We start from the raw sequence: 26,133 nt of genomic DNA on the forward strand, positions 1-26,133 counted from the left end.
TCCCATTCTTCACAATGTTATCCGTAATTTGTTATGGTCCACATATTCGATTGCCTTTGCATAGCCAATAAAACATAGGTAAACATCTTTCTGGTATTCTCTGCTTTCAGCCATGATGCTTCTGACTTCAGCAATGATATTCCTTGTTCCACATTCTCTTCTGAATCTGGCTTGAATTTCTGGCAATCCTATCGATGTACTGCTTGCTGCAACCACTTTTGAATGATCTTCAGCAAAATTTTACTTGAGTGTAATATTTATGATATTGTTCGATAATTTCTGCATTCTGTTGGATCACCTTTCTTTGGAATGGGTACAAATGTGGCTCTCTTCCATGTAGGTGCCTTCCAAATTTCTTGGCATAAGCAAGTGAGTCCTTCCAGCATTGCATCCGTTTGGTGAAACATCTCAATTGATATTCCATCAATTCCTGGAGCCTTGTTTTTCACCGATGCCTTAAGAGCAGCTTGGACCTTTTCCTTTTGTACCATCAGTTCTCAATCATGTGCTACCTTCTGAAATAGTTGAATGTCAACCAGTTCTTTCTGGTACAATAACTGTGTATTCCTTCCATCTTCTTTTGTTGCTTCCTCCTTCATTTAATATTTTTCCTGTAGAATCCTTCAGTATTGCAACACAAGATTTGAATGTTTTCTTCAGTTCTTTCAGCTTGAGAAGTGTTGAGTGTGTTCATCCCTTTTGGTTTTCTATCTCCAGGTCTTTGCATATTTCACTTTAGTACTTGAAATTGTCTTATCGAGCCACCCTTTGAAACCTTCTGTTCAGCTCTTTTACTTCATTTCTTCCTTTGCTTTACTCTGCGTTCAAGAGCAAGTTTCAGAGTCTCTCATGGCATCCATTTTGGTCTTTTCTTTCTTTTTAATGACCCTTTGCTTTCATCACATGTCATATCCTTAATGTGATTTCACAACTCCTCTGGTCTTCGGTCATTAATGTTCAGTGCGTCAAATCTGTTCTTGAGGTGGTCTCTAAATTCAGGTAGAATATACTCAAGGTTGTACTTTGGCTGTTGTGGACTTGCACTAATTTTCTTCAACTTCATCTTGAATTTATATATGAGCAGTTGGTGGTCTGTTCCACAGTTGGCCCCTGGTCTTGTTCTGACTGGTGATACTGAGCTTTTCCATCATCTCGTTCCACAGATGTAGTTGATTTGATTCCTGTGTATTCCATCTGGCAAGGTCCACTTGTAGAGTCGCCGTTTATGCTGTTGAGAAAAGGTATTTGCAGTGAAGAAGTCTTTGGTCTTGCAAAACGGGATCTCCAGCATTATTTCTGTCACCAAGGCCATATTTTCCAACTACCAATCCTTCTTTGTTTCTGATTTTTGCATTCTAATCACCAGTAATTATCAGTGTACCACGACTGCTTGTTTGATCAATTTCAGTTAGCAGATGTTGGTAAAAATGTTCAACTTCTTCATCTTTGGCCTTCGAGGTTGGTGCATAAATTTGAAAAATATTCGTATTAACTGGTCTTCCTTGTAGGCGTATGGATTTTATCCTATTACTGACAGTGTTGTACTTCAGGATAGATCTTGAAATGTTCTTTTTGACGATGAACGTGATGCCATTCCTCTTCAATTTGTATAGCATTGGGCAAATCTAAGGACTAAGGTGCACCTGACCCAAGCCATGGTGTTTTCCATCACCTCATGCATGCAAAAGCTGGACAATGAAAAAGGAAGACTGAAGAATTTATGCATTTCAGTTATGATATTGATGAAGAATATTGAATATCCTTTGGACTGCCAGAAGAACAGATAAATCTGTCATGGAAGAACTTCACCCAGGATGCTTCTTAGAAGGGAAGATGGTGAAACTTCATCTCATGTGCTTTGGACGTGTTATCAGAAGGGACCAATCCCTGGAAAAGAACATCATGCTTTGTAGAGGGTCAGCATAAAAAGAAGACGAAATGGATTGACAGTAGCTGCAACAACGGGCTCAAATATAGCAGTGATTGTGAGGATGCAGCAGGATGGGGCAGTGTTTTGTTCTGTTGTACATAGGGTTGCTATGAGTCGAAACCAACTTGAGGGCACCTAAGTACAACAACATTCTGAGCCTGTAACTCATAGTATTGTTATGTGTTAATTTGGAAGGAATGTGGCTGGTATTCATCACTTCTCTGAACCAGAGCAAACTCTTTATTAGCTGTGTTGCTTGATTTTTCGCAGAATGTTACATAATCATTTAAACCACAAATCTGAATTACATTACTATAAAACCTACCAGTGTTCTTTAGAATAATATGTTAATCATTTTATGCAAGAAAAAACAGGTAGTAGCAAAAAAAAAGTTTCCATTATGGGACTAGGAAATAAAGATTATAACAAAAAAATTCCAGAATACATGAAATCATGATTAAAAAATCACTTATTGTACATGTGTTTTAATTTCATTATAATAGTCTTCTCTGACATCCCTACAGGCATATAACAAAGGTAAATCAGTTGCCTCTGAACTCTCATTATTTTTAACCTCAAAAATGTGTGAAATGTTGATATATTAGGATTAGGGAATAGAAAGCTATTAAAAAAATGACTTTTCTCCTGGGAAACAAGGAAATTTTGAAGTCAGATAAAGTGTAAATTATATGGATAGAGTTATTGAGTGCTAATGGAGCTTGACAGCCCAGCATTCACGTAATACAGTGTGCAGCCCTGAAGCTGTTGGTCCATGTGAACACCAGTGCTGGAGAAGGAAAATAAGTCAAAGTGTAGATATAAGTTGTTGATCAAGGGCTCTCCAATTTTGCAAACTTCTCACCACCACCGCTGCCAAAATCAATTTAAAAAGTCTTTTGATAATATTTCGCATAATTCATAACTTGTTTTTTCTTTCAGAAAACTGAAGAATGGGAGAAAAACAAGACTGAAGCGGACATGGAGGAGTATGTATGGAAAAATAGCTCCTCAGAAAAAAATGTCCTGGAAACGCTTCTCCGGATTAAAGCTGCTGAGAAAGATATGGAAGTGAATAAAGAAGAACTCCTTGGTGCTCCAGAAGTTGAAGACTATAAAAAGTCTGTTGCTAGTCTTAAGAATGAAGGTGAAAATGAAAATACCATTTCTCAGTACAAAGAATCAGTGAAGAGACTATTGAATTTGGCATGAAGTAGAAAAATCTGCTTGATTTATTAATTTTATGATATGTATGTAATTGATATCTAATTTGATATAAAATTGAAAATGTTAAAAAACTGTTGTTTAACATCAGAGTTAACATTCTTTTCATACTAATGTGCAAACTTTTTTTTTTTTTTTTATATAGCAGTGATTATTCAAAAGTTTCCTTATTTATACACTTGGGCGTTTTACCTAATCAGAAGGGTTTGTGTGAAAACGGCTTGGGGGGCAGTGTCTGACCTCCTCCAACCCCATGAGGGGGAAGGAGAACCAAGATCAACAGCCCAAGGCTGATTCCTATGAGGTGGAGGTCAGCATGCCTCCTCTGTCTGCCATCTCTACCAATTTTAACACCACCTGTCCTTTCCACAGTACTCTCTACTGGGTTCAGTAATTCATTGCAATGGCCACAAGAACTCACAGATCATACTCATAACTAGGGGTTTTATTTTTATTAGGCAAGTAACCCTTACAATTTAGGCTTAAGAACACTCAGGATACAGTTCTTCCATCAGAATAGCCTCTCCCAGCCATGCCCTCAGGCACGCCTCTCCCTGACCCTCAGTCTCTGGCCAGAGGCGCTCAGCTTTCTCCATGGGCTAGGAAGCCCACTCTGCTGGCTCCTAATGCTGGGTCTCTGCTGCTTGTCTCTCCTTCCTTGTTGGTGGTGGGCTCCTCCTCTGTGCTCAGGAATTGGCTCTCTTTAAGACAAAACTGAGCAGTCCTCTTGGTAGGTCACAATTACCCTGTTATACAGTCACCTAGGTGGGAGCTACAGTGCCACACACAAAAGTAATTAATCACACCGCAGCCTGTGTTTTCTTCTGGTTCAAAGTGCTTTGATTTTATTTCCAACATAAGAACTTTTATATATATAAAAAAAGCAAACCAGTGCCGTCGAGTCGATTCCGACTCATAGTGACCCTATAGGACAGAATAGAAGTGTCCCATAGAGTTTCCAAGGAGCGCCTGGTGAATTTGGACTCCCGACCCTTTGGTTAGCAGCCGTAACACTTAACCACTCCTCCACCAGGGTTTCCGCTATAATTAGTATTTTGTCACCTGTTACATTTCTTTCGCCATAAATTAGCATATACTGGTTACTTTTGAATAATCATTTTTGTTTGGGAAGCTAGACCCAGAACCCAGTGCCCTGCCCTGCAGTTCAGTGCTCTTTTCATTTTCACATAGCTGCTCTCTCCTCATTCCATTGTTTGTAGTTGTCAGTTCTGGTTAGAAATAGGGCTGCACAGGTATGTTCTAGTCTAAACTGTTTCCACCATCCCTCTTTTTTGGAGTCACTTTATGTTCACTCAACTCTTGTTAGCATTTTGTTTTCTAGGGGTTCTTTTCCAAGCCCAAGCTTACAAAATAGTGGGAGTAAACATTAGCCTTATTCCTCCCTCTGGATGCCCCACTTACAGCTTCCACCTCCCAGGAAAGAGATGAGGTATCACAATCTTGAATTTAATTGGAGTTGGGAGGGAAATGGAGTAAATGAAAAAAAAAAAAAAAACCAAGAGGTGCCTTAAATATTCCATTCAGTTTTGCTGTCAATTCAGTGTTTTTTGTAAGAATACTTTATAAATCATTTCTTGACTTTTCCAAAGTTGTGAATAAGTGATTAAAATCAAAATAAAGGAATTATTAAGAGTTTGTTATTTGCCTGGAGCCCTGGTAGCGCAGTGGTTAAGCATTTGGCTGCTAACCGAAAGGTCGGCAGTTCAAATCCACCAGCTGCTCCTTGGAAGCCCCACGAAGCGTTCTCTTCTGTCCTATAGAGTTGCTATAAGTTGGAAATGACTCAGTGGCAATGGGTTTGGCTTTTTTTTTGTTTTGGTTTTGTTATTTGCCTTAGAGAATTAGAGAACGTGAATGAAAGCCAAAAGAAATTTCAAAACAATAGCCTGAAAGATTGATATAAAATGAACGTATGATTTGGTGTTAGTAAGGCTAAGGGCCTGTAGGTTATAAAGCACAACAATAGGGCCGTGAATACTAAAAAGGAGACTGGAGCAATGCTGTATTCATTGGAAGGAATAGCAAATGTAAAGCAGGGTGAATAAAACAATTTTTATATCAGGTTTAGAGCATACTCTAAGAAATATAAAGCCTCCATATATTTAGAGACCTATGTGGAGTTAAGGAAAACTCAAGATACAGAAACAGGATTAAAGAAGGAAACATTTTGAAAACAGTAGAAGCAGAAGAGAGGTGGTCATTTAAGAACCTGTGAAGAGGTGGTAGGTTGGGGTGGTCCATAATGTGGTAAGAATACAGTGCAGAGGAAAGCAGATGGACTCCTTGGGTTCCTGGGTGGCACAAAAGATTTGCACTCGATTACTAACCTAAGGTTTGGTGAATTTGAACCCACCCAGTGGAACCATGGGCAAAAGGCCTGACAATCTGCTTTCTTAAAGATTAAAAAAAAAAAGATTACAGCCAAGAAAACCCTATGGGGCAGTTCTCTGTAACACATGGAATCTCTGAGTCAGAATTGACTCATTGGTAATGGGTTTTTGTTTTTGCCTTTAAAATCAATCCAGTATTTACAGTGAACATTGTATTATCCTTATAGTGAGGATTCTAGGGGACACCTTTTGCTTTGTTAATATGTAGTTACTTACTTCTGACTTCAAACTCTAATATAGCTTAGAAGTTGCTTAAACATTTATACAACTAAGAAATAGAACAAGTCTGTTTCCTTAATTGTATAGGTACTTTAGTACTTTGGCTTTTTTTTTTTTTTTTTGCATATTTTCTTTCTAGTATTGATATTTTAAAATTGAACAACAGTTGATTTTTTTTTTTTTTTTAAAGGTCTGTTAGTTGCAGTATTGGAGAGATTCCAGTTTAAATAGGTATATCAATCTTAGCCTTAGGTATTGACTGGACCCTGAGATCTTTGTTTCTTAGTAAAATTTTAAATTTTATTCAGAAGTTCTCAGATCCCTTTGAGTTCTAGTAAGGACATGATTTCTAGCCACAATTGTTTTTGCTCTTTGGCTGACTCTTTGGTCTGGTTCTTTTCCAGCCTAAGTTTACTGTACTCAGTTTATCTGATGTCAGAGGTACAGGTCGAAGAAGAGATAGGGGTATGGGTTTGTTTTCTTTCACAGCTAAATTTGTTTTTCTCAAATTATGATCTTTATAATAAAATAATATCAACTTTAGGGAATGAGTAAAATTTTGAGAAACCCCAAAGAAGAAAATAAAATTTTTTCTAGCAGTCTTAGTTCGTTGGGTGACATTTAAACAATTCATATATACTTAAAAAAAAGAAAGTAAATACTTTTAAAAGACTGTACCAATAATTTTTAAAGACAGCATCCTGAGTTATTTATTTAAATATAATTTTAGGGTGATTTAAATCTTGACACCCTCCCCGTAAATAGCACGTTGGTATTTTTCCCCCTAACGTATTAGGAAAGAAGTTGAATTAGTTTCAATTTGCACTTCAGGAAGACAGTGTACTGCAAATACAGTTAAATCTTTTATCCCTGTGTGAAAATGAGAGGATGTCTACATTTCTCTAGTTAAATATTATTTATAGGAAAAAAGTGATTTTGGGGGATGAGATTAAGGGCCTAAAGTTTAAGATCATTAGAAATTTGAGTTAAGGTATAAATCTGAAATAACTGGAGCTCGTATTTACACAAGGAGGCCTGGAGACCCAGTGGTTAAGCGACCAGCTGCTAACTGAGAGGTCGGTGGTCCAAACCTAGTAGCTGCTCAGTGGGAGAAAAGACCTGGCAATCTGCTTCCGTAAAGATTACAGCCTAGGAAACTCTATGGGGCAGTTCTACTTTGTTCTCTAGGGTTGCTGTGAGGCAGAATGGACTCGAGGGCATAAAACAACAACAATAACAAAATTTACACATGGAGAGACAATGTATACATATGGAAAATATGGAAATAATAAGGTTTATCAGGCACTAATTTTTAGAAATTAGTAGGAGTGGGCATCCTCTATAATTATTTCTTAAATCAACTACCTTTGTCTTACAGAAAACTAAAAATGATACTCTTGAAAGTTTACAATCTGTCTATAACTTTTAAGAATTCTCCTTTAGCATGTTCCATTTTTAATTTGCCTGGATTCTGACTTTCTCTGTCCTGGTTTATACGGGCTTTGTTGCTTTTGATAGCATCCAGACACCAGGATGGACTACACAACAGCAAAGAAAGATAACAGAGGTACAAAATGCCACAGGAACCAACCACGCCTTTGAAATCACAGATGCCCCATCAGGTGTCTCATTTTCAGTCTCAGATGTGTGGTTTCTGATGTCGTACCCCTTGGTTTTATTTAGAAATTGTTTGCTACTATTGAGTTGGGATGGAATAGGTATATTAGAAAGTTTTGTGTCTGTGGGCACAAAGAAAGGAGAAATGGTCTTATTATCTGGATTGCTGATGAAATCGGTACTTGGTGACACCATATTTACCTTTGTGGTAATGGAATCATTCCCGGAAATGAATCTTGCCCAAGAATCTGTGGTTAATTCCTTGGAATAACTGGTGTTGTTTGTGTTTACGACCAAGTCTTGATGTGTGGTTTGTGATGGAGCCTCTATTGACAATAGCATCAGGTTTACCATGGTGGTTTGTTGTTTATCTAAATTCATAGCTTTTAGAATCCTTAGTCTGTCCCACCTATTAGATGAAGAACGAGTATTTAGATATTTGGGAAGTGATTGTTCAAAGACCAGCAAATCTGGATCTATACCTGAAAGATAAATAAAGCATCATTTGTTTTTGTTTTCCTTTCAAAGAGAGGACCTTAAAGCACAGTTTGAAGAGGTCTTGGGCTTTGCCATTATGAGTTCCCCAACTAAGCCAATCTCAACTTCTATCATTGCCTGCTTCTGCGAGGCTAAAAGACATACTGGCTACGCTTGAATTTTTCTTGAGGGTGGTGCAGTTTGTGCTCATCTACTAACTTACAGGTTAGTGGTTGAAACCTATCCAACAGCACTGCAGAAGAAAGACTTGGTGGTCTGCTCCCGTAAAGATTACAGTCAAGAAAACCCTGTGGAGCATGCTGACACAATGTGAAAATTGTAAGCAATGTCACAGAACAATTTGTATAGAAATTGTTAAATGGGAACCTAATCTGCTGTGTAAACTTTCACCTAAAACACAATAAGATATTTAAAAAAACAAAACAAAGCAATCCTATGGAGCAGTTGTACTCTCATGGGGTTGCCATGAGTTGGAATCCACCTGATAGCAACAGAGTTTGCTTGCTTCTTTTTTTTTTTGTCGTTGCACACCTGTGAGAGGCTTAACAACCACTGGCTACACTTGAATTTGACTTTTTAGGACATTCTGTTATGAAAAAAGTTGGCCAAACCAAGGAGAATGCTTTGTGTCTGTCAGGACTTTCGAGCAACAAAAGCAAATATTAGTACAAGAGCCACAGATCCACTGGAGATACTGTGCAACATTTTTTATAAACAAAATAGGGCTTGAGAAGTGTAACTATTCAGATGAGCAAAGCCCTAATTTTCATCCCTTTTCAGTCCTTGAAGGTCCAGACTTTGTCTTCAGTATTTTCTAACTTTCTGTATATGAACTCCCTTCCCTCTGACTTCAGATCATACTGCTTTGTCTTTAAAAGGGGGGGGGGGGGGAACCTCTGAATAGTTTAACAGCTTTCCAGCTGTTCCTGTTGGCAATCTCTTATCTTTCTCTCTCTCCTCTCTTTTCTTTCCATTGTCTTTTTTGCCAAATATACCAACATCTATTTCCTTTCTGATTATTTTGCCTTCTATAAGCTTGTTTCCATCCTTACTACTCTGTGAGAATTATGCTTCTTGATTGTTTATGACTCTTTGCTCTGGCCTCCCTATCCTCTACACATCGTTTGGTCATTCTCTCTTTGAAGCTCTTCTCCCTTGACTCTCTGGACCTGACTCCCTTGGCACTTTACCCCAGACTCCCTGTTTCTCTTCTCTTTCTTTTGCTTGTTCTCTTCTTGCTCTAACCCTTAATCGTGCAGTTTGTACAATTGTCAGTCCTTGGTATTCTGCTGTATTTTGTCTTTACATCCCCCTTCAAAGAGGTTATCCTAATCAACTGTCACCACTACATTGATGGCACTAAAATCCCCGTCACCAGTTCTTTCCTCTTTCTTGAGCTCTGATGTCATTTCTCCTGTGGCCTACTGGAGGTTCCCCCAGGGATCTCACATTATCTCTAACCCAGTATGCCCAAAGCCATTTTGCCTGCCCCCTGCCACCATTCTTCCTTCAACTTCAGAGTGATTTTTGACTCTTCTCCCCTTCATTTCATTCATTCAAAGAGTAGCTAAGTCCTATCCAATTTCCCTTCCCAATGTTGCGGTAATCATCCCTCCTCTTTGTTAAAACTATGATCACCTTGCATATACTTTTTCTAGACTAAGGTAACCAGACTCATATCATTTAGGCATTTTCTTAATAAATACCTCTGATAAAGTTAAACGAAAACTTCACTCTGCCCAACCAAGCCCTTTTATCACCTGGCCCTTCCCTGTCTTAGCCATATTTTCATTCCAAGCCAAAATGTGTCCTTATCGTAGCCAGACCAGTTTTCTTTTCCATGGCTTGATATAGAATTCCTTACCTTGCCTTTTTGATAAAGTCTCCCTCTGAATAATCTAGTTTGCATTAATCTCCTCTTGTTTTGAGCATTTGTACTTGAGACAGTATCACACATTTTTTGTTTAATTATGCCCTACACTATTTGTAAGACTTGTCACATCAACTGGATTATAAGGAACTTGAGGGCAGAGACATGGCTGTGATCTTCTGTAATGTTGAGCACAGCCTGTATCATTAGGTGTTCAAGAAGTACAAATTGATAAAGAAATGTATCTCCTTTATATTTTGATAGCAAAAACCTTTTGTGGTCACTGGTTTATACCCTGAGATTACCTACGTGGGCAAAAACCCAAAAGACCAAACCTGTTGCTGTCAAGTCGGTTCTGACTCATAGCAATGCTGCAGGACAGAGTAAAACTGCCCCATAGGGTTTCCAAGGAGTGGCTGGTAGATTCAAACTGCAGACTTTTTGTTAGTAGCTGAGTTGTTAACCACTGCCCCACCAGGGCTCCACCATAGGCAAAGGATACTTAAATATATATTTTCCTAAAAATATACTGGTTATCTTGGGACCAGTGGTAAGCTGATGTATCCCAGTAAGTGGTGATAAGTTTGTTTCCTAGTCCCTAACCTCCATTATGCAGAATCCTTACATGCAGTGTTCACAGTCCACAAAACTACCATTGAGCATTTTCGTTATTTCCTAGTAGCACCTTCAGCCACTGCAGTAGAAATGCCTACTTTGGCTCTTGCTGATGGCACTTGGTATAAATGAAATATAATGCTTAAACTGTTCTTCAATAGCATGTGATTTGTTACTACCTGGAATAAGCTCATCACTGTTGAACATGCCAAACTAAAGGGAATTTCATTTTAGTTTTCTGCCTGGATGCTCAAAACATTCCAGAAACAGCTTAATGGAAAATAATAATTTAGGGACTCATACACTATTGCCAGCCAGTTTCTAGCTATATGGCACAATAAATGTATTACTAACATTTTTCAAAAGTCTTGAACTATATAAATTGTTACCTTCTGTTATGTTGTACAAGATGGCGCTGGTTCCAGGCTGTAATACGCAGCTCTCCAACGTGGGGCAGTGAATATGAAGGCAGTTGACATTGTCATGAATGGGATCATGGTAGAATACAGCCAGGTTACAATGAACTGTAAGGGAAGCAAAGTACATCTGCAGATGGTCTTGATTTCCACATGAGTTCTGAGTAATTATATTTCTTCCAAGAACACTGAGTTAGCTTGAGTATGTTGTAACGTTATGTTCAGAAACCTTACCGAGCATTATGAACAATTATAACTGTGTTTCTGTGAATTTGGAAAATGCCTTTTTAAAGCAAATATCTACTGATTTTTCTCTAGTAATCTTTCATACATTCCATTCTACATGGCATTACCTGGAATCATTATTTCCCAACCCAGTAGTTTATGTTAGTGAAAAATTTGAATTTGCTAGAAAAACTTCTGGTGATTTATGTATCAGGTTTCTCAGTGCAACGCCTTCTCAGAATGCTAAGGTGCTGAGGGTCATCAGAGAAAAAATAGGAAAATAGAGGGACAAATGCTGTAACAGAAAAAGAGGGAAAACAGGAAGGGCAAAAACAGTAATGACTGTATTACTAGGTGAGGCCCAGATGGTGGAAAGGCAGCAGGCCAAGTGAACATCACCCTTGACCTGGACCGCAGGTGTGCACTAGGCCCATGTAGCAAAACCACATCAGAAGAGAAGCCTAATCTGTGTCATTTGAAGAGTAAGGGAGTGGATAGACAGGGATGTTAGCACTTGAAATTCTAGCAGTGGAGGGGCACATCATTTGCTCATGCTGTCTCCCCTTTTCTAAGCTAATTTGTGTTAAATTTTGTGTTGTTTCTGGAAAAGCTTAAGTCAGATTTTTTTTAATGTAAATCTTGAGTTTATCTCCATAAAGTACAGCACAGGCTTTCCTCCCACTGCAGTTCAGTAGGAACCATGTGATGTGGAATATCCATTGGCCAAAAAGTATCAATTTCTCTAATAAAGCAAGATTAGAGAGACATAGTGTATGATTGATTACCAGACCTCAGAGCATGCCTAAAGCTGCTGTGGAATTGCTATGGGCAGAGCCTGTGCTGCTTCTGTGTAAAGTGAACTGTGGGGAGTTACATCTCTACTGGTACTTCTAGGACACCCAGTGTTTCTACACTTTTTATTTTTCCAGAAGTAGAAAGAGTAAGACAAAAGGCAATTAATAATGCATTGCTAATACATTGTTGTTGTTGTGTGCCACTGAGTCTATTCCAACTTATAGTGACCCTATAGGACAGAGTAGAACTGCCCCACAGGGTTTCCTAGGCGGTAGTATTTACACCATGTTGTCCTGCTCCAGGGACTGGTCCCTCCTGATAACATGTCCAAAGTAACATGAGGCAAAGTCTCACCATCCATGCTTCTAAGGAGCATTCTGGCTGTACTTTGTCCAAAACAGATTTGTTTATTCTTCTGTCAGTCCATGGTATATATTCAGCATTCTTCACCAACACCATAATTCATATGCATCATGCTTGGTAAAGTAGAGGGTCAGCAAAAAAGAGGAAGACCCTTAACGAGATGAATTGACACAACAGTTGAAACAGTGGGCTCAAACAGCAATGATTGTGAGAATGGCACAGGACTGGACAGTGTTTCATTCTGTCGTACATAGGGTTGCTGACTTGATGGCACCTAACAACAACAGTATTTACAGGAGCAGATTGCCAGGTCTTTTCTCCCATGGAGCAGCTGGTGGGTTCAAACTCCCGACCTTTCAGTTAGCAGCCGAGCACTTAACCATTGTGCCACCAGGGCTTCTTTCTAGTATAGATTACAAATACATCCCCTGAGGACTATCCTATAAGAAATTTTGAGTTTATTTGTAGAGAATAATTTTTAAAGACACGTTTTACATTCTTTGTGTACATTTCAGAGTCCCAGCTCTGAGTAGTTTAGCTACTGCAGGATTGTGGCATTTTTAAGTTCCAGTTGCCAGCTAAAAACTGGGTTATGTCTTCCTACCCTTTTTTCTGGAGGAAGACAGTCACAGAGGCTCTAAAAGCATGGAATTGTCCTAGGTGCTTATAGTATCCCTGAAAATCCAAAGGCCCCAGCTTCATGTGGAAGGTTAGGTAAGTTCATGCCCTGGGAAAATTCATGCCCCAGCCCCTCCACTAGTAAAGCTTATGGGGATGAAAAGCTGCTGGAAGGTAAAAATCTGAATTGTCTACCTTTTCAAAAGATTCCCCTTGATTAAATGATGTCTTCCTGCCTGATTAACTTTTGAGGGCTTAACCTATGACATCGGCTCAAAACGTGTTCTCTTGACGGTCTGTTTAGACTCTCCAAGTAGCTCTGATTTGCATCCCAGAAATAATGTGTGCATAATTGGGTATGAGGCATTGGTGATTAATAGGTACGTATCCAACCATGGAGAGAAAGTACAGAACAACCAAAAGAATTAAAGGGTTGTGTTCCTTTGTTATTTCCAAGTAGCTTTAAAATCTTGAGAAAACTGGAAAAATAAAGGCTTTAGACAATCATAACCTGAAATTTGACAACAGTGAAATATTTTCCTAATGAAAGGCCTTGATCATATATAGATCGAGACAAAAATCTATCTGGATATTTTGGAATTTTTTTTCTACTTGACGTATGTCTTTTTATTTCTCTCAGAGCACCAGAATCACCGTCTAAATTCCTGTCCAATACATCTCACCTATGGTCAACCCAAGCAAGTACATTTCAAAAATTTGATGTGATACCAATACACCCACTCCTCACTTAACACCATGGTAAAGTTTCAAAGACAAGGTGATTATGCGAAAATCAGTGTTACGTGAAAATGGAGGATGACCACATCATCACATAACTGCCAAATTACATCCTTATTTAACTGCCAAAATACATGATTACATAACTGCCAAACTACTGAGAATCATGGTCCAGCAAGTTGACACATAGCCTTAACCATCACAGCCAACGTTACTCTCACCTTGCATCTCAGTGTTCATTACTGCCAGGTGTACGCCGTTAATGCATGAAATAGATAGTACATTTTTTTACTATTGTCATAAATGGGAGATGTTAGATAATGAGATAGTCAATAAGTGAGGAGTATAGGTGTATCACTAAAAGGTACTTTGAAGAGGAAATTATAAACATTTCTTAAATCATGTGGTCTATTTTGGGGCTTTAAAAATATTGTTAACTCTGGAGGGTTTAGCACTTTGGTGAGGAAAAGAGATTCTCTGTTACTTGGAGGTTCCATAACATTCTGGGGTCATAACTAAATTTGTTAACAGAGCCTAGTCTGGCCCAAACTGCAGAACACTCTGAGTCAGTATAGTCAGAGTTGGAGTCTCTCTCTCTCTTGCTGTCCCCCACCCCCATCCCAGAGCATCTTGTCTAGTTCTTTTAACTGCTTACTGGCCCTCTGCTTAGGGCTTCTTTCTTAGGTCTTCATTCTTAGAAGTTTCCCCTTATTTTTGCTCAGGCATAACATTAGTACTTACCATCCTTCCTAAGACAGCAGCTCCTACTGCACTTCTGGCCATTGCTTTCAGAATAATACTTCAAGTACTGGGCTCCCAGCTTCTGAGACTCATCCAGGTCAACTAGAAGACCCGGAAAGCGACGGATCCAGCAATCTCTGTAAAAAGTTGTGGGTGAGCAGAGAGAGTCTGATGTCCACCCCATACTCAGGAGCAATATCACAGCTGCAGTCACCACTGACACATGCATTTCTCTGGTATGAAGACTCAGCAATAAGTCTGATTTCCAGACAGAAGCCAGAGCTGACCGGCAGGGTCTAGGACAGTCTCGGGAACTTTGAGGCTTTTGTTAAGAGAAAACTTCCTTGGGACTCTTCTGGAGGGTCACCTTCTAGAAAAATGAGGCCACTCTTGGATCGCATATTGATTTTTGTTCCTTCTCAACTGAGCCTCAGGTGAATGCTTGACTTTCTAGTGTCTTTTCTGAACACTTTCCAGGTTATTTCAATACTTTGTCCATTAGCCTCTTGAAGAAGTGGACTCTCTCTGCTTTCCTTCTTTCTCTGAAGGTAAATAGTCACAGACACCTTTTACTAAGTAAATATAAAGACAGATGGAAATCCTAGTCAAGATTCTTTCTGAGGGAAACAATAATTTAGTCACTTGAGCATCAGATAAAGGGAAGCTCTGTTTCACCAGAAACAAGACATCACTGTGAGGATACTTCTTTCTGTATGGTTTTTAAGGAACCTGTGACTACAGATTATTGTTCAATCATCTCTCGTTCTCTCTCTCTTTTTTTTTTCTTTCCTTTGAATTTAAGTTACGATATTCAGGTTCACTAGAAAGCCAGTTTGTAGTTCAAACTTTTAAACATTGGTTTAAACTTTTTGTTTTTGCTAAGAGTATACAGTAAAACTTGAAAATAAGTAAAAACTGAAAATGAAATAGAATTAAAAATCTTAACTTTGCAGTGATTGCATAAACATTGAATCTGGATCCTGGTCACTTCTTAGGGCCAGGTATTTTTCATAAAGGTCAGCCACAGGCTGTCTTCCTAGAAGACTGAAGATTCAGCCAATAGAACATGCTTGTAATGTAGATGGAATGGAACACCCATTAAGGTGTATACTGTTCAATGAAGAATAAAAAGTGTAATTTACAGTGAAAATTGTGAAGAAGTTCAAATTGGGGTTGTCTAATATGTTTTCTGATATTCATGTTCATAAGTTAAAAAGGAAACTTCTTTGTAAAGTATACGTAGAAAGGAATAGTATCTCTGAAGCCAGGGTATTTGCTCAGAAATGTGCATTAGGAAAATGGTGACAGGGTTTTAAATTTTTAAATATTAATAAAATTATTTCAGTTGTAATACAAAAACATTTGAAAAGATACTAAAGGTACTGACATTGGCCTCTTGCTTTTTGTCAAGGTTGTGGTTTCCATCTCCCATGATGTCCAAAGTGACACATTAGTTCAAAGCATAAAATTGTTGCTCTTTTGTACTCAATTTTTAACCAAGCATTAATGACAATAAGTTTTGGGCATAAAGTACTGTTACTACTCCTTTTTAAAAAAAAAAAAGTTTTTATAACCTGCGATCTTTCTTTCATACCTTTTTACATGATGACTTATTCCCTTAAGTTGTTGCTAACATTCTTTGAACTTTCACCTCCCCACCTATTTCCTAGTAAAGTAGGAAGTCTAATTATCAGTTTTTTTTATATTTAGAAACGTCTTAATAATTAAGAAAAATGCTTAAAATGCTAACTTTAAAAACAAAACATTTTACTTTCTTCTGAGCAAATTTATATCGTGTACTAACTCTTAGCCTTACCAAAGCCACGTAAAATAAAATGATAAACGTTTTATTCTAATGAACTTTTAGAAACCAAGTTTCAGTTGCTTACCTGCAAACAGACTATTCCATCTGTTTTGAGGGAAGGGGAAAGAGAGATTTTCTAATGGCAAAGCAAGAGACAGTTCAGTAACAAAAAATTATTCCTGTATTTCAGTGGGGTTTCATAGCTATTCCTATTAGGACGTGCCCTTGGGACACAAACCAGAAAGTCTACTTTCTTACCTTTTAACCTCCAAGTCTTTCAGTGGCATGAAATGTAGTTCTTTTGTGTGATTTATAGTTCCTTGAAGTTCTCAAGTTCCCTGCAGGAATAATGGAACAATCCACAACTGTTTAACCCTTTTGCTGTCAAGTGATGTTTGAATGGAGATCAAAGTTTCATTTTAGAGAATCTACAAATTGCAATGTAAAGCCATGCTTTAAAGTTTTAAAAAAATTCATGATGATTTCATAAACATTGAGTCTGGAAATGGGTAACATCTTGGGGCCAAGTATTTTGAAAAAGAAAGAAACTGGACACGGGCAGAAGGAGAAATCCACAAGGGTCTGAGATATGTGCCACAGGAATATCTAGTCTCAAAACTTGTCCGTGTGAATTGAAACTGCAGAAACCAGAAGCAACTGGAACTCTGAATCAACAATTGCTATATAGGCATTGTGCAAATCTTATCAAATATCCAGAACTAATACACTACTGAAATTCAGTGATACCTTGTTTACTTTCAGTGAGGTACTCTTAAGAGGAGTTTAAAAAATCATATTTATACCTTAAAAACCGGCATTTTCCACTCATCTCCCCTAAGAGCTTGATTCAGTAGATCTGATGCGAGAACCAGGATTCTTATTTTTACAAGTGTCCCAGGTGATTAACTTAAGATATTTGGGAAACACTAACATAGATGACTGAAATAGATGGAAGTTTTGCTACATAAGGATGCTTGACTTGAATTAAATGGGAGCCATTTTAAACTCATTTAAATTGCCCTATATGCTTTAGTGAAAGGAAGACATTACTTAAGAAACAAAAAGAAATAAAGTTATTTTGGGCAAATTCCTTTTGTACAGACTAAATAGAAATAATTTTAAATGATAGCGAAGTAATACTATAGGTGTACTAACTTAAAAACGTTTTAAAAAAGTATTTCACCCTTATTTTAAATATTCAAGTTTATTATTTATTTAACATTTTCATTTCATTAGTGGTAAAATTAATAGTTGCTTAAGAAAATGCGGCCTGAGAAATTTAAGTGTTATTTTTCTTTGAAAAATGTATCTTTGCATTTCTTAAATGGATTGCTCATTTAAGAAAATCTAAGACATACAGAGCAGTACAAAAAACATAAAAACTATTCAAGTTCATACAGTCCTAACAGTTTGGTAAACTTCTTTTAGACAGCACTATTAAAACACACACACACACACACACACACACACGCAATCTTACGTAAATAGAATCATACTATGTATGCGGTTTCAGAAACTTTTCTAAAAATCCAATGCAAAATGTCTTTCAGCATCTCTGAAGAAAGATCTGTATCAAAATTTGTAATGGCTCTACGGTATTTCATTGGATAAATGCACTATGGTTTACTCAGCACTTCAGTTTCATCAACTGTAAAATAGTATAAAAATAGTAGTATAATCCATAGAACACTTACATCAATGTCTGCCACATAATAAGCACTCAATAAATGTTAGTAACTATTGTACGTTATGTTTCTTCCCAGGTTTTCATTATTAAAAGGAATACTATGATAAACACCTTGTACTTAAATGTTTTTTCTTTTCCTCTTACTAGGTCAAAAGGTATGCTTTCCATAAATTCTTAAATAGCCAACTGTGTTTGACCATTACTTAGTCTGTAAAACAGATACTAAGTGAAGTGCTTCAAGTGAATTATAGCACTACGAAGACCAATCTGTGTTATTTAGTGATTAGTCAATAATAGATCTATGAAATTATGCTTCCAGTTATATGTTGTTGTTGTTAGGTGCCCTCGAGTTGATTCTGACTCATAGTTACCCTATGTATAACAGAATGAAAAACTGCCTGGTCCTGTGCCATCCTCACAATCCTTGCTATGCTTGAGCCCATTGTTGCAGCCACTGTGTCAGTCTATCTCATTGCAGGTCTTCCCCTTTTTCACTACCCCTCTACCAAGTATGTTGTCCTTCTCCAGGGACCGACCCCTCCTGATAACATGTCAAAGTATGTGAGATGAAGTCTTGCCATCCTGTCTTCTAAGGAGTATTCTGGCTATATGTCTTCCAAGACAGATTTGTTCATTCTTTTTGTAGTCCATGATGCATTCAATATTATTCACCAACACCACAATTCAAAGTCATCAGTTCTATATCTGGTCTTCCTTATTCATTGTCCAGCTTTCGCATGCATATAAAGTGATTGAAAGCACCATGGCTTGGGGCAGGCGCACCTTAGTCCTTAAAGTGACGTTTTTTGCTTTTTAACACTTTAAAGAGGTCTTTTGCAGCAGATTCGCCCAATGCAATGCATCATTTGATTTCTTGACTGCTGTTTCCATGGGTGTTGATTGTGGATCCAGGTAAGATGAAATCCTTCACAGCTTCAGTATTTTCTCCATTTATCATGATGTTGCTTATTGGTCCAATTGTTGAGGACTTTTGTTTTCTTTGTGTTGAGATGTAATCCATATTGAAGGCTGTAGTCTCTGATCTTCATCAGTAAGTGTTCAAGTCCTCTTCACTTTCAGCAAGCAAGGTGGTGTCATCTCCTTAACACAGGTTGTTAATGAGTCTTCTTCCAATCCTGATGTTCTTCATATACTCCAGCTTCTTGGATTAGTTGCTCAGCATACAGATTAAATAAGTATGGTGAAAGGATACAACCTTGATGCACACCTTTCCTGACTTTAAACCACACAGTATCACCTTATTCTGTTCAAAGGACTGCTTCTTGATCTATGTACAGGTTCCTCATGAGCACAGTTAAGTGTTCTGGAATTCCTATTCTCCCCAATGTTATCCATAATTTATTATGATCCACACAGTTGAATGCCTTTGCATAGTCAATAAAACACAGGGAAACATCTTTCTGGTGTTCTCTGCTTTCAGCCATGATGCTTCTGACATCAGCAATGATATCCTTGTTCCATGTCCTCTTCTGAATTCGGTTTGAATTTCTGGCAGTTCCCTGTCAATGTACTGCTACAACTGCTTTTGAAAGATCTGCAGCAAAATTTTGCTTTCATGTAATGTTAATGATATTGTTCGATAATTTCCACAGTCAGTTGGATTACCTTTCTTTGGAATAGTCATAAATATGAATCTCTTCCAATTGGTTGGCCAGGTAGCTGTCTTCCAAATTTCTTGGCATAGACAAGTGGGCACTTTCAGCACTGCTTCCGTTTGTGGAAAGATCTCAACTGGTATTCCATCAATTCCTGGAGCCGTTTTTCTCCAATGCTTTCAGTGCAGCTTGGACTTCTTCGTTCAGTAGCATTGGTTCTTGATCAGATGCTACCTCCTGAAATGATCGAATGTTGGTACAGTGACTCTGTGTATTCCTTCCATCTTCTTTTGATGCTTCCTGCATCTTTCAGTATTTTGCCCATAGAATCCTTCACTTTTGCAACTCGAGGCTTGAATTTTTTCTTCAGTTCTTTCAGCTTGAAAAATGCCGAGCATGTTCTTCCCTTATGGTTTTCTATCTCCATGTCATTATAATACTTTGTCTTCTCAAGCTGCCTTTTGAAATCTCCTGTTCAGCTCTTTCACTTCATCATTTCTTCCTTTGCTTTAGATACTCGATGTTCAAGTGCAAAGTTTTAGAGTCTCCTCTGACATCCGTTTTGGTCTTTATTTCCTATCTTTTTAATGACCTCTTGCCTTCTTTGTGTGTGATGTCCTTGATGTCATTCCACAACTCATCTGGTCTTTGGTCATTAGTGTTCAGTGTATCAAATCTATTCTTGAGATGGTCTCTAAATTTAGGTGGAATATACTCAAGGTCATACGTTGGTTCTCATGGACTTCTAATTTTCTTCAGTTTCAGCTTGAACTTGCATATGAGCAATTGATGGTCTGTTTTGCAGTCAGCCACTGGCCTTGTTCTGACTGATGACATTGAGCTTTTCCATCGTCTTTTTCCACAAATGTAGTCGATTTGATTCCTGTGTATTTCATCGGGCAAGGTCCACATGTATAGTTGCCATTTATGTCATTGAAAAAATGTATTTGCAACAAAGAAGTCGTTAGTTTTGCAAAATTCTATCGTGTGATCTCTGACACTGTTTCTATCACCAAGGCCATATTTTCCAACTACCGATCCTTCTGTTTCCAACTTTTGTGTTCCAATCATCAGTAATTATCAATGTATCCTGATTGCATGTTCCATCTATTTCAGACTGCAGAAGTTGGTAAAAAATTTTAATTTCATCTTTAGCCTTTGTGGTTGATGCATAAATTTGAATAATAGTAGTATTAACTGGCCTTTCTTGTAGGCGTATGGATATTATCCTATCACTGCCAGCATTGTACTTCAGGATATATCTTGAAATGTTATTTTAGATGATGAATGCAAAGCTATTCCTCTTCAATTTGTCATTCCCGGCACAGTAGACCATATAATTATCTGATTCAAAGTGGCCAATTCCAGTCCATTTCAGCTCACAAATGCCTAGAATATTGATGTTTATGTGTTCCGTTTCGTTTTTGACAATTTCCAGTTTTTCTAGATTTATACTTCATACATTCTGCATTCTGATTATTAACGGATGTTTGCAGCTGTTTCTTTTCATTTTGAGTTGTGCCACATCAGCAAATGAAAGTCTGGAAAGCTTGACTCCACTCATGTCATTAAGGTCGACACTTTGAGGAGACAGCTCTTCCCCAGTCGTATTTTGAGTGCCGTTTTTTTTTCCAACCTGAAGGGCTCATCTTATGGCACTGTATCAATGTTCTGTTGCTATTCATAAGGTTTCCACTGGCTACTTCTTTTCAAAAATAGACTGCTGGGTCCTTCTTCTGTCTTAGTCTGGAAGCTCAGCTGAAACCTGTCCTCCATGCATGACCCTGCTGGTATTTGAACACTGGTGGCATAGCTTCTAGCATCACAGCAACACACAAGTCCCCATAATAAGACAAACTGACAGACGTTTGGAGTTCAGTTATATACAAGCAATATTTTCATGAAGCCTGGAAATAATATTTTAGATCTTTTTGAATACAGAAGTTTATATTGATTTAACATTGCATTTCTAGCTTAACAGAAACTTACTGTGTGAGTTAATAAGATACTATCATTTTTTAAGATGGCCCCAGTCCTAAATGACATTATTATCTTTTCAGGAACCAAAAAGCTTTCAGGATCTGGTCCCTATATTGTCAGGCTAACAGCCCAAATTCCTTGTCCAGGCTTATCTTGCCCCAGTGCTATTATTGTAGTTGAAGTGCCTTTGTAATGCAGATCATTCTTGGAGTGTGATTTTTTTTTTTTGGGGGGGGGCATGGTGTCTGTTTTACAAAGACAAGAAAATACCGGTCAGAGGCATATCTATGACAGTTGGGAGACAAAAGCATCCATTGGTGAAAGATTCTAAAGGGACAGAGGAGAGACTAAGAGTCTGTTCTTCTTGGCTGACCTGCTGAATTGAGGCCCAAATAAGCCCAAGCCTCTTAGCTATGGTGAGGGTGGAGGGGGACCTCCCCTCCCCACAAAAGCCCCAAGTCTACTGCCTAATATTGCACTTGGTCCTTTGCAATTTCAAAGCAGTTGCGAAATGCATGGTCACTCACCCCCTTAGAATGTCTCAACTACACCCTCATTGAGAACAGAAGAGTGAGAAGTAGTTGTGAGAATGGTGTTTTTATCAGTATGATTTAAAGGGCAGGTGAAACAAGGTGAAGAGCGGGATGTTTTCAAAAGAATCTAAGAAAACTGTTTCCTTCATTTTTCCCATGTGGGCCAGGATCTACTAGAATTCTTTTCTGTCTTTTAAATGTCAGTTTCCTTGTTCATGGTGTATTATAATGAAAATAATGGATGTCAATACCTCACTATAAGGCAGCTAAATTACATGATAAGAAGCACAAATATAACCAAATAGTATGCTAAAGAATTTCATGTTTTACTAATATGACTTTGCTTTCTTCCTCTATTATTTTACCATCCCCCTGTTCCTAACAAAATCAGCATTGTAGGATGTGCATTCTTTTTGGAATAGGGAAAATATACTTTTGAAGAAGATATGACTGAACAACTTGTCAAGTTGAAGCTTGTAATTAAAAAAAAAAATTTATGGCCCTTTTGCAAAATAATTCTGAGATACTTTTTTATTATGATGAAAAAACTTCATTTGTACACAAAGGCATATATAAGAGAATAGTTTAATGATGCCCAAGAACCCATCACCCAGCTTCAGTATTATCAATATCTTGTCAATTTTGTTTCTCTACCTCCACCACTTTTTTGCTTTATTTTAAATTAAATCCCAGAGATTATTTCACTGATATGCACCTTTAAGTTGCAAGATTTTTTTAAATTTAATACCATGTCATGCCATTATTACACCTAACAAAATTAGTAAAATTATTACTGCCTTAATACGTGATACATTTCTAATCCTTTTCTGTGCTCTGGCTGTGCAGCTAATTCTGTGGCTGATGGAGCTCTGGACCTACTGGCAAAATGGAGGTTCCAAGGCAGGCACTGCCTGTTTATCTTGTGAACTCAGGCAGGTCACAGTGTCTCTTCTAGTTCCTCATCTGTAAAATGAGGGACTAGATTGGGTGGTATTTAAACTTCTTTCTAGCTCAGTGATTCTGCCAAAATACAATTGATAAGTATTAATGGCAGAAAATATCAATCAACAGAATATGCAATGCAAGAGGTTTTGGCTAAGGAAAAATAGGTTTATAATTTGGTCCTAGTTTTGGTTTTTCAGTGAAGAATTGAAACAGCTTGGTTTCCGCTGGTAATTCCTAATCATGGAAGTGAAAATCATATTGTAAAACTTAAGAAAAAGTGAGGTGACAGCACCTCACCTAACGTGATACTTATTCTAATACGAGGAAAGATCCACTATGAAACAAGTGGGGTGGGGTGGTGTGGGTTATCAACAGCTCCAAGTGAGCTTTCCTCTTCCTGACATCAAATGTTAATTTGCCTCGTAGGGGTTATCTTCTGTTTGTAGTAGGGGAAGTAGACTTGGAAGAAGATATTGTTTAACAGCTTGTCCTTCAAGAAGAAATTTAAACAATGTCCAATACTATTTTTCTCACATTGAGAACTATTATAGCAGGTTCTCAAATCTTGGTCAAGGGTTCTTTGTAAGATAGAGTAGGCACACCCTTCTCCTTTCCTTCTACCCAAAGGTAACAACGATATTTTTTCCCTCACCCCCTCCTTTTCAGGGATTCATAGCTCATGAGCAACACAAGGGTCCTTTTTATTAATTGGGGTGAACTTTTTATTTGTTCAGTGAGAGAAGATGGGGAATAGGTGGTTTCCCCTTAAGTAGTCCTCAGACTTTGGGGGCCAGGGTGAGACAACTGGTGATAAGAAAAGCCACCTCTGTAGGTAAATATGAGTAAAAATGGCCAGGCCTGATACCCAAAGATAATATTTCATAATGGCTAGCCCAACCAAGCTGAAATAGGAAAAGCAATGACTATTAGAAAATATTTGGTAGAAATAATCTATGATAAAAAAAAAAAGAAGGCACGTGTGACCTAACTTTATTTAGTTGAATTGTACTTCAGTCTTTTTTTCTTAATATCACGAAGAAGATAATAGGGTCCCAGAAACACAGATCATCCAGTGCACTGTGGACCCCATGAACTGAGCCCTCCAGAACTCGCAGCCATCTGCCTGGGCCTTCTGCAAGATGGCTGCTAAATGATGATCATACCTAAGCATCAGCTCTAGGTGCCACTGACATGTCGAGAGATGACCTGTGTGCCTGAGCCTTCTGGGACACGATGCCAAACTGGGCGAGATGATGGACCCCAAACATTATGTCTTTGACCCCATGGATCCCACCCCTTCATCTTTTTCCTGCCACATCGCTTCTTTCTCTTCCCAGTCCCCCCCATAAAGTAGAAGGGAAGAAAGAAAAAAAAACAAACTGGGTTCATCTTTCCTCCTTTAACACTCAAAAGCATCATTCCTGACACTGGCAGGGGGCAGAGCCCGTGCGCACCAGGCGTGCCGAGGAGGCTGCGGGGACGCGCGCCCTCCAGGATCCTGCCGCCTGCGTGTCAGCACCCCGGCGCTGAAGGCCTGCAGCCTTCCAGCTCTCTCCGAAAGCCGGATCCAGTTCGCAGGTCTAGCGGCTTGCAGGGGTCCTGCGGGCGGAAGTGAGAAGGGAGCGTGGGAGGAGGCTGCAGGCTGGGGGTTGGGATATCCTCCCTGCCTGACACCGCCCGGGAGCCTCGGAGCGAGGATTGCGGCCGCCTTCCGATGCCTGGCGGGCGGGAGCCGGGCCTTTTGTGTCGCTACGGGTGACAAGGACAGGACCGCTGCTTTGGGGGAGAAAGTCTGAATCGTAGCCTCCGGGCACTGAGGAGGGACTCCCTGGGGGGCTTCGCAGTGACCCAGTTAGGCCGGGCGAGCGCGGGAGCGGGCGACCCTTCGCCTCCCTCCTCCCGGGCCGCCATCCCTCTGCGCGCCCAACCCGGAACCCCGCGAGTGCGTGGGGGCGGGGAGGAGAGCGGCAGATCTGGCGGGACGACCCTCAGCCCCCGGCCTCCCAACCATGTCCGCCGAGGAGGTGGTGCAGATCCGCCTGGAGGACCGCTGCTACCCGGTGAGCAAAAGGAAGCTCATCGAGCAGAGCGACTACTTCCGCGCCCTCTACCGCTCCGGCATGCGCGAGGCCCTGAGCCAGGAGGCCGGCGGCCCCGAGGTGCAGCAGCTGCGCGGCCTTAGCGCCCTGGGCCTGCGACTGGTGCTGGATTTCATCAACGCCGGCGGGGCTCGCGAAGGCTGGCTCCTGGGCCCACGGGGGGAGAAGGGCGGGGGGGTAGAGGAGGACGAGGACATGGACGAGGTAAGCCTGCTGTCCGAGCTGGTGGAAGCAGCCTCCTTCCTGCAGGTCACGTCCCTGCTGCAGCTTCTGTTGTCCCAAGTACGGCTCAACAACTGCCTGGAGATGTATCGCCTGGCCCAGGTGTACGGGCTGCCTGACCTGCAGGAGGCCTGCCTGCGCTTCATGGTTATCCACTTCCACGAGGTGCTGTGCAAACCCCAGTTCCACCTTCTGGGGTCTCCTTCTCAAACCCCAGGGGACATCAGCCTCAAGCAGAGGCTGAGGGATGGCCGGATGACTGGGACTCCGGTCCTTGTGGCCCTGGGGGACTTTTTGGGGGGACCCCTGGCCCCGCATCCGTACCAGGGTGAGCCCCCATCCATGCTCAGGTACGAGGAGATGACTGAACGTTGGTTCCCGCTGGCCAACAACCTTCCTCCTGACCTGGTGAATGTCAGGGGGTACGGGTCTGCCATCTTGGACAACTACCTCTTCATAGTGGGCGGGTACAGGATCACATGCCAGGAGATCTCTGCTGCGCATTCCTACAACCCTAGCACCAATGAGTGGCTCCAGGTGGCCTCCATGAACCAGAAGAGGTAAGCACTCCAGTAGTGTTGCTTTTTTTCTCCATTCATTCATTGTTCGTTAATTCATTCCACTAATGTTTATTGGGCAGTCACAGGAGATGGTGCTGAGGTGGAAATGACATCTGTTTCTGGCCTTGATTCTGTCCAAGTTTCCAATGAATTAAGAACTTGCAAGGAAGAAAAGGCCCCAGTAAAGTAAACCAGCTGAGTAGTTTTCTTGTAGGTATTGCGCCTTTAGGCAAAACTGCTTTCTTTGCCTCTATCCTAGTGGAAAAAAAGATGATGTGATTTCCTAGATTTCCTAGGATACTTTATAAGAGAGCTGCTCTTTAATTTTGCCTTTTTTTTTTTTTTTTTACTTTTTTAGGATTGTGTTTGTAGTGACACACTGGCCAGTAACCTTTAAGGCAGGCTTTGAG

General features: G+C 39.6%; 3 protein-coding genes across 3 annotated transcripts in view; 2 read left to right on the top strand and 1 right to left on the bottom strand.

Annotated features, from left to right (window-relative positions):
• Positions 1-5,786, top strand: part of MRPS35 (mitochondrial ribosomal protein S35) — a 61,437-nt gene extending 55,651 nt beyond the window's left edge. Inside the window, exon 8 of the mRNA XM_049882714.1 lies at positions 2,870-5,786. Within this exon, the coding sequence (XP_049738671.1) occupies positions 2,870-3,139 (270 nt within the window). The 3' untranslated portion in view covers positions 3,140-5,786. The remainder of the gene's footprint in view (positions 1-2,869) is intronic.
• A 1,434-nt stretch (positions 5,787-7,220) lies between these two features.
• MANSC4 (MANSC domain containing 4) lies at positions 7,221-14,506 on the bottom strand. The gene is given in 4 exon segments (XM_049884847.1): positions 7,221-7,316; positions 7,318-7,880; positions 10,771-10,905; positions 14,278-14,506. Coding segments are annotated over 4 exon segments (1,023 nt in total).
• Positions 14,507-24,312: 9,806 nt separating this feature from the next.
• KLHL42 (kelch like family member 42) overlaps positions 24,313-26,133 on the top strand; it is a 28,271-nt gene continuing 26,450 nt past the window's right edge. Inside the window, exon 1 of the mRNA XM_049882712.1 lies at positions 24,313-25,723. Within this exon, the coding sequence (XP_049738669.1) occupies positions 24,852-25,723 (872 nt within the window). The 5' untranslated portion in view covers positions 24,313-24,851. The remainder of the gene's footprint in view (positions 25,724-26,133) is intronic.

The sequence above is a fragment of the Elephas maximus genome, chromosome 4 (genome assembly GCF_024166365.1).
Source record: "Elephas maximus indicus isolate mEleMax1 chromosome 4, mEleMax1 primary haplotype, whole genome shotgun sequence".
Lineage (NCBI taxonomy): Eukaryota > Metazoa > Chordata > Mammalia > Proboscidea > Elephantidae > Elephas > Elephas maximus.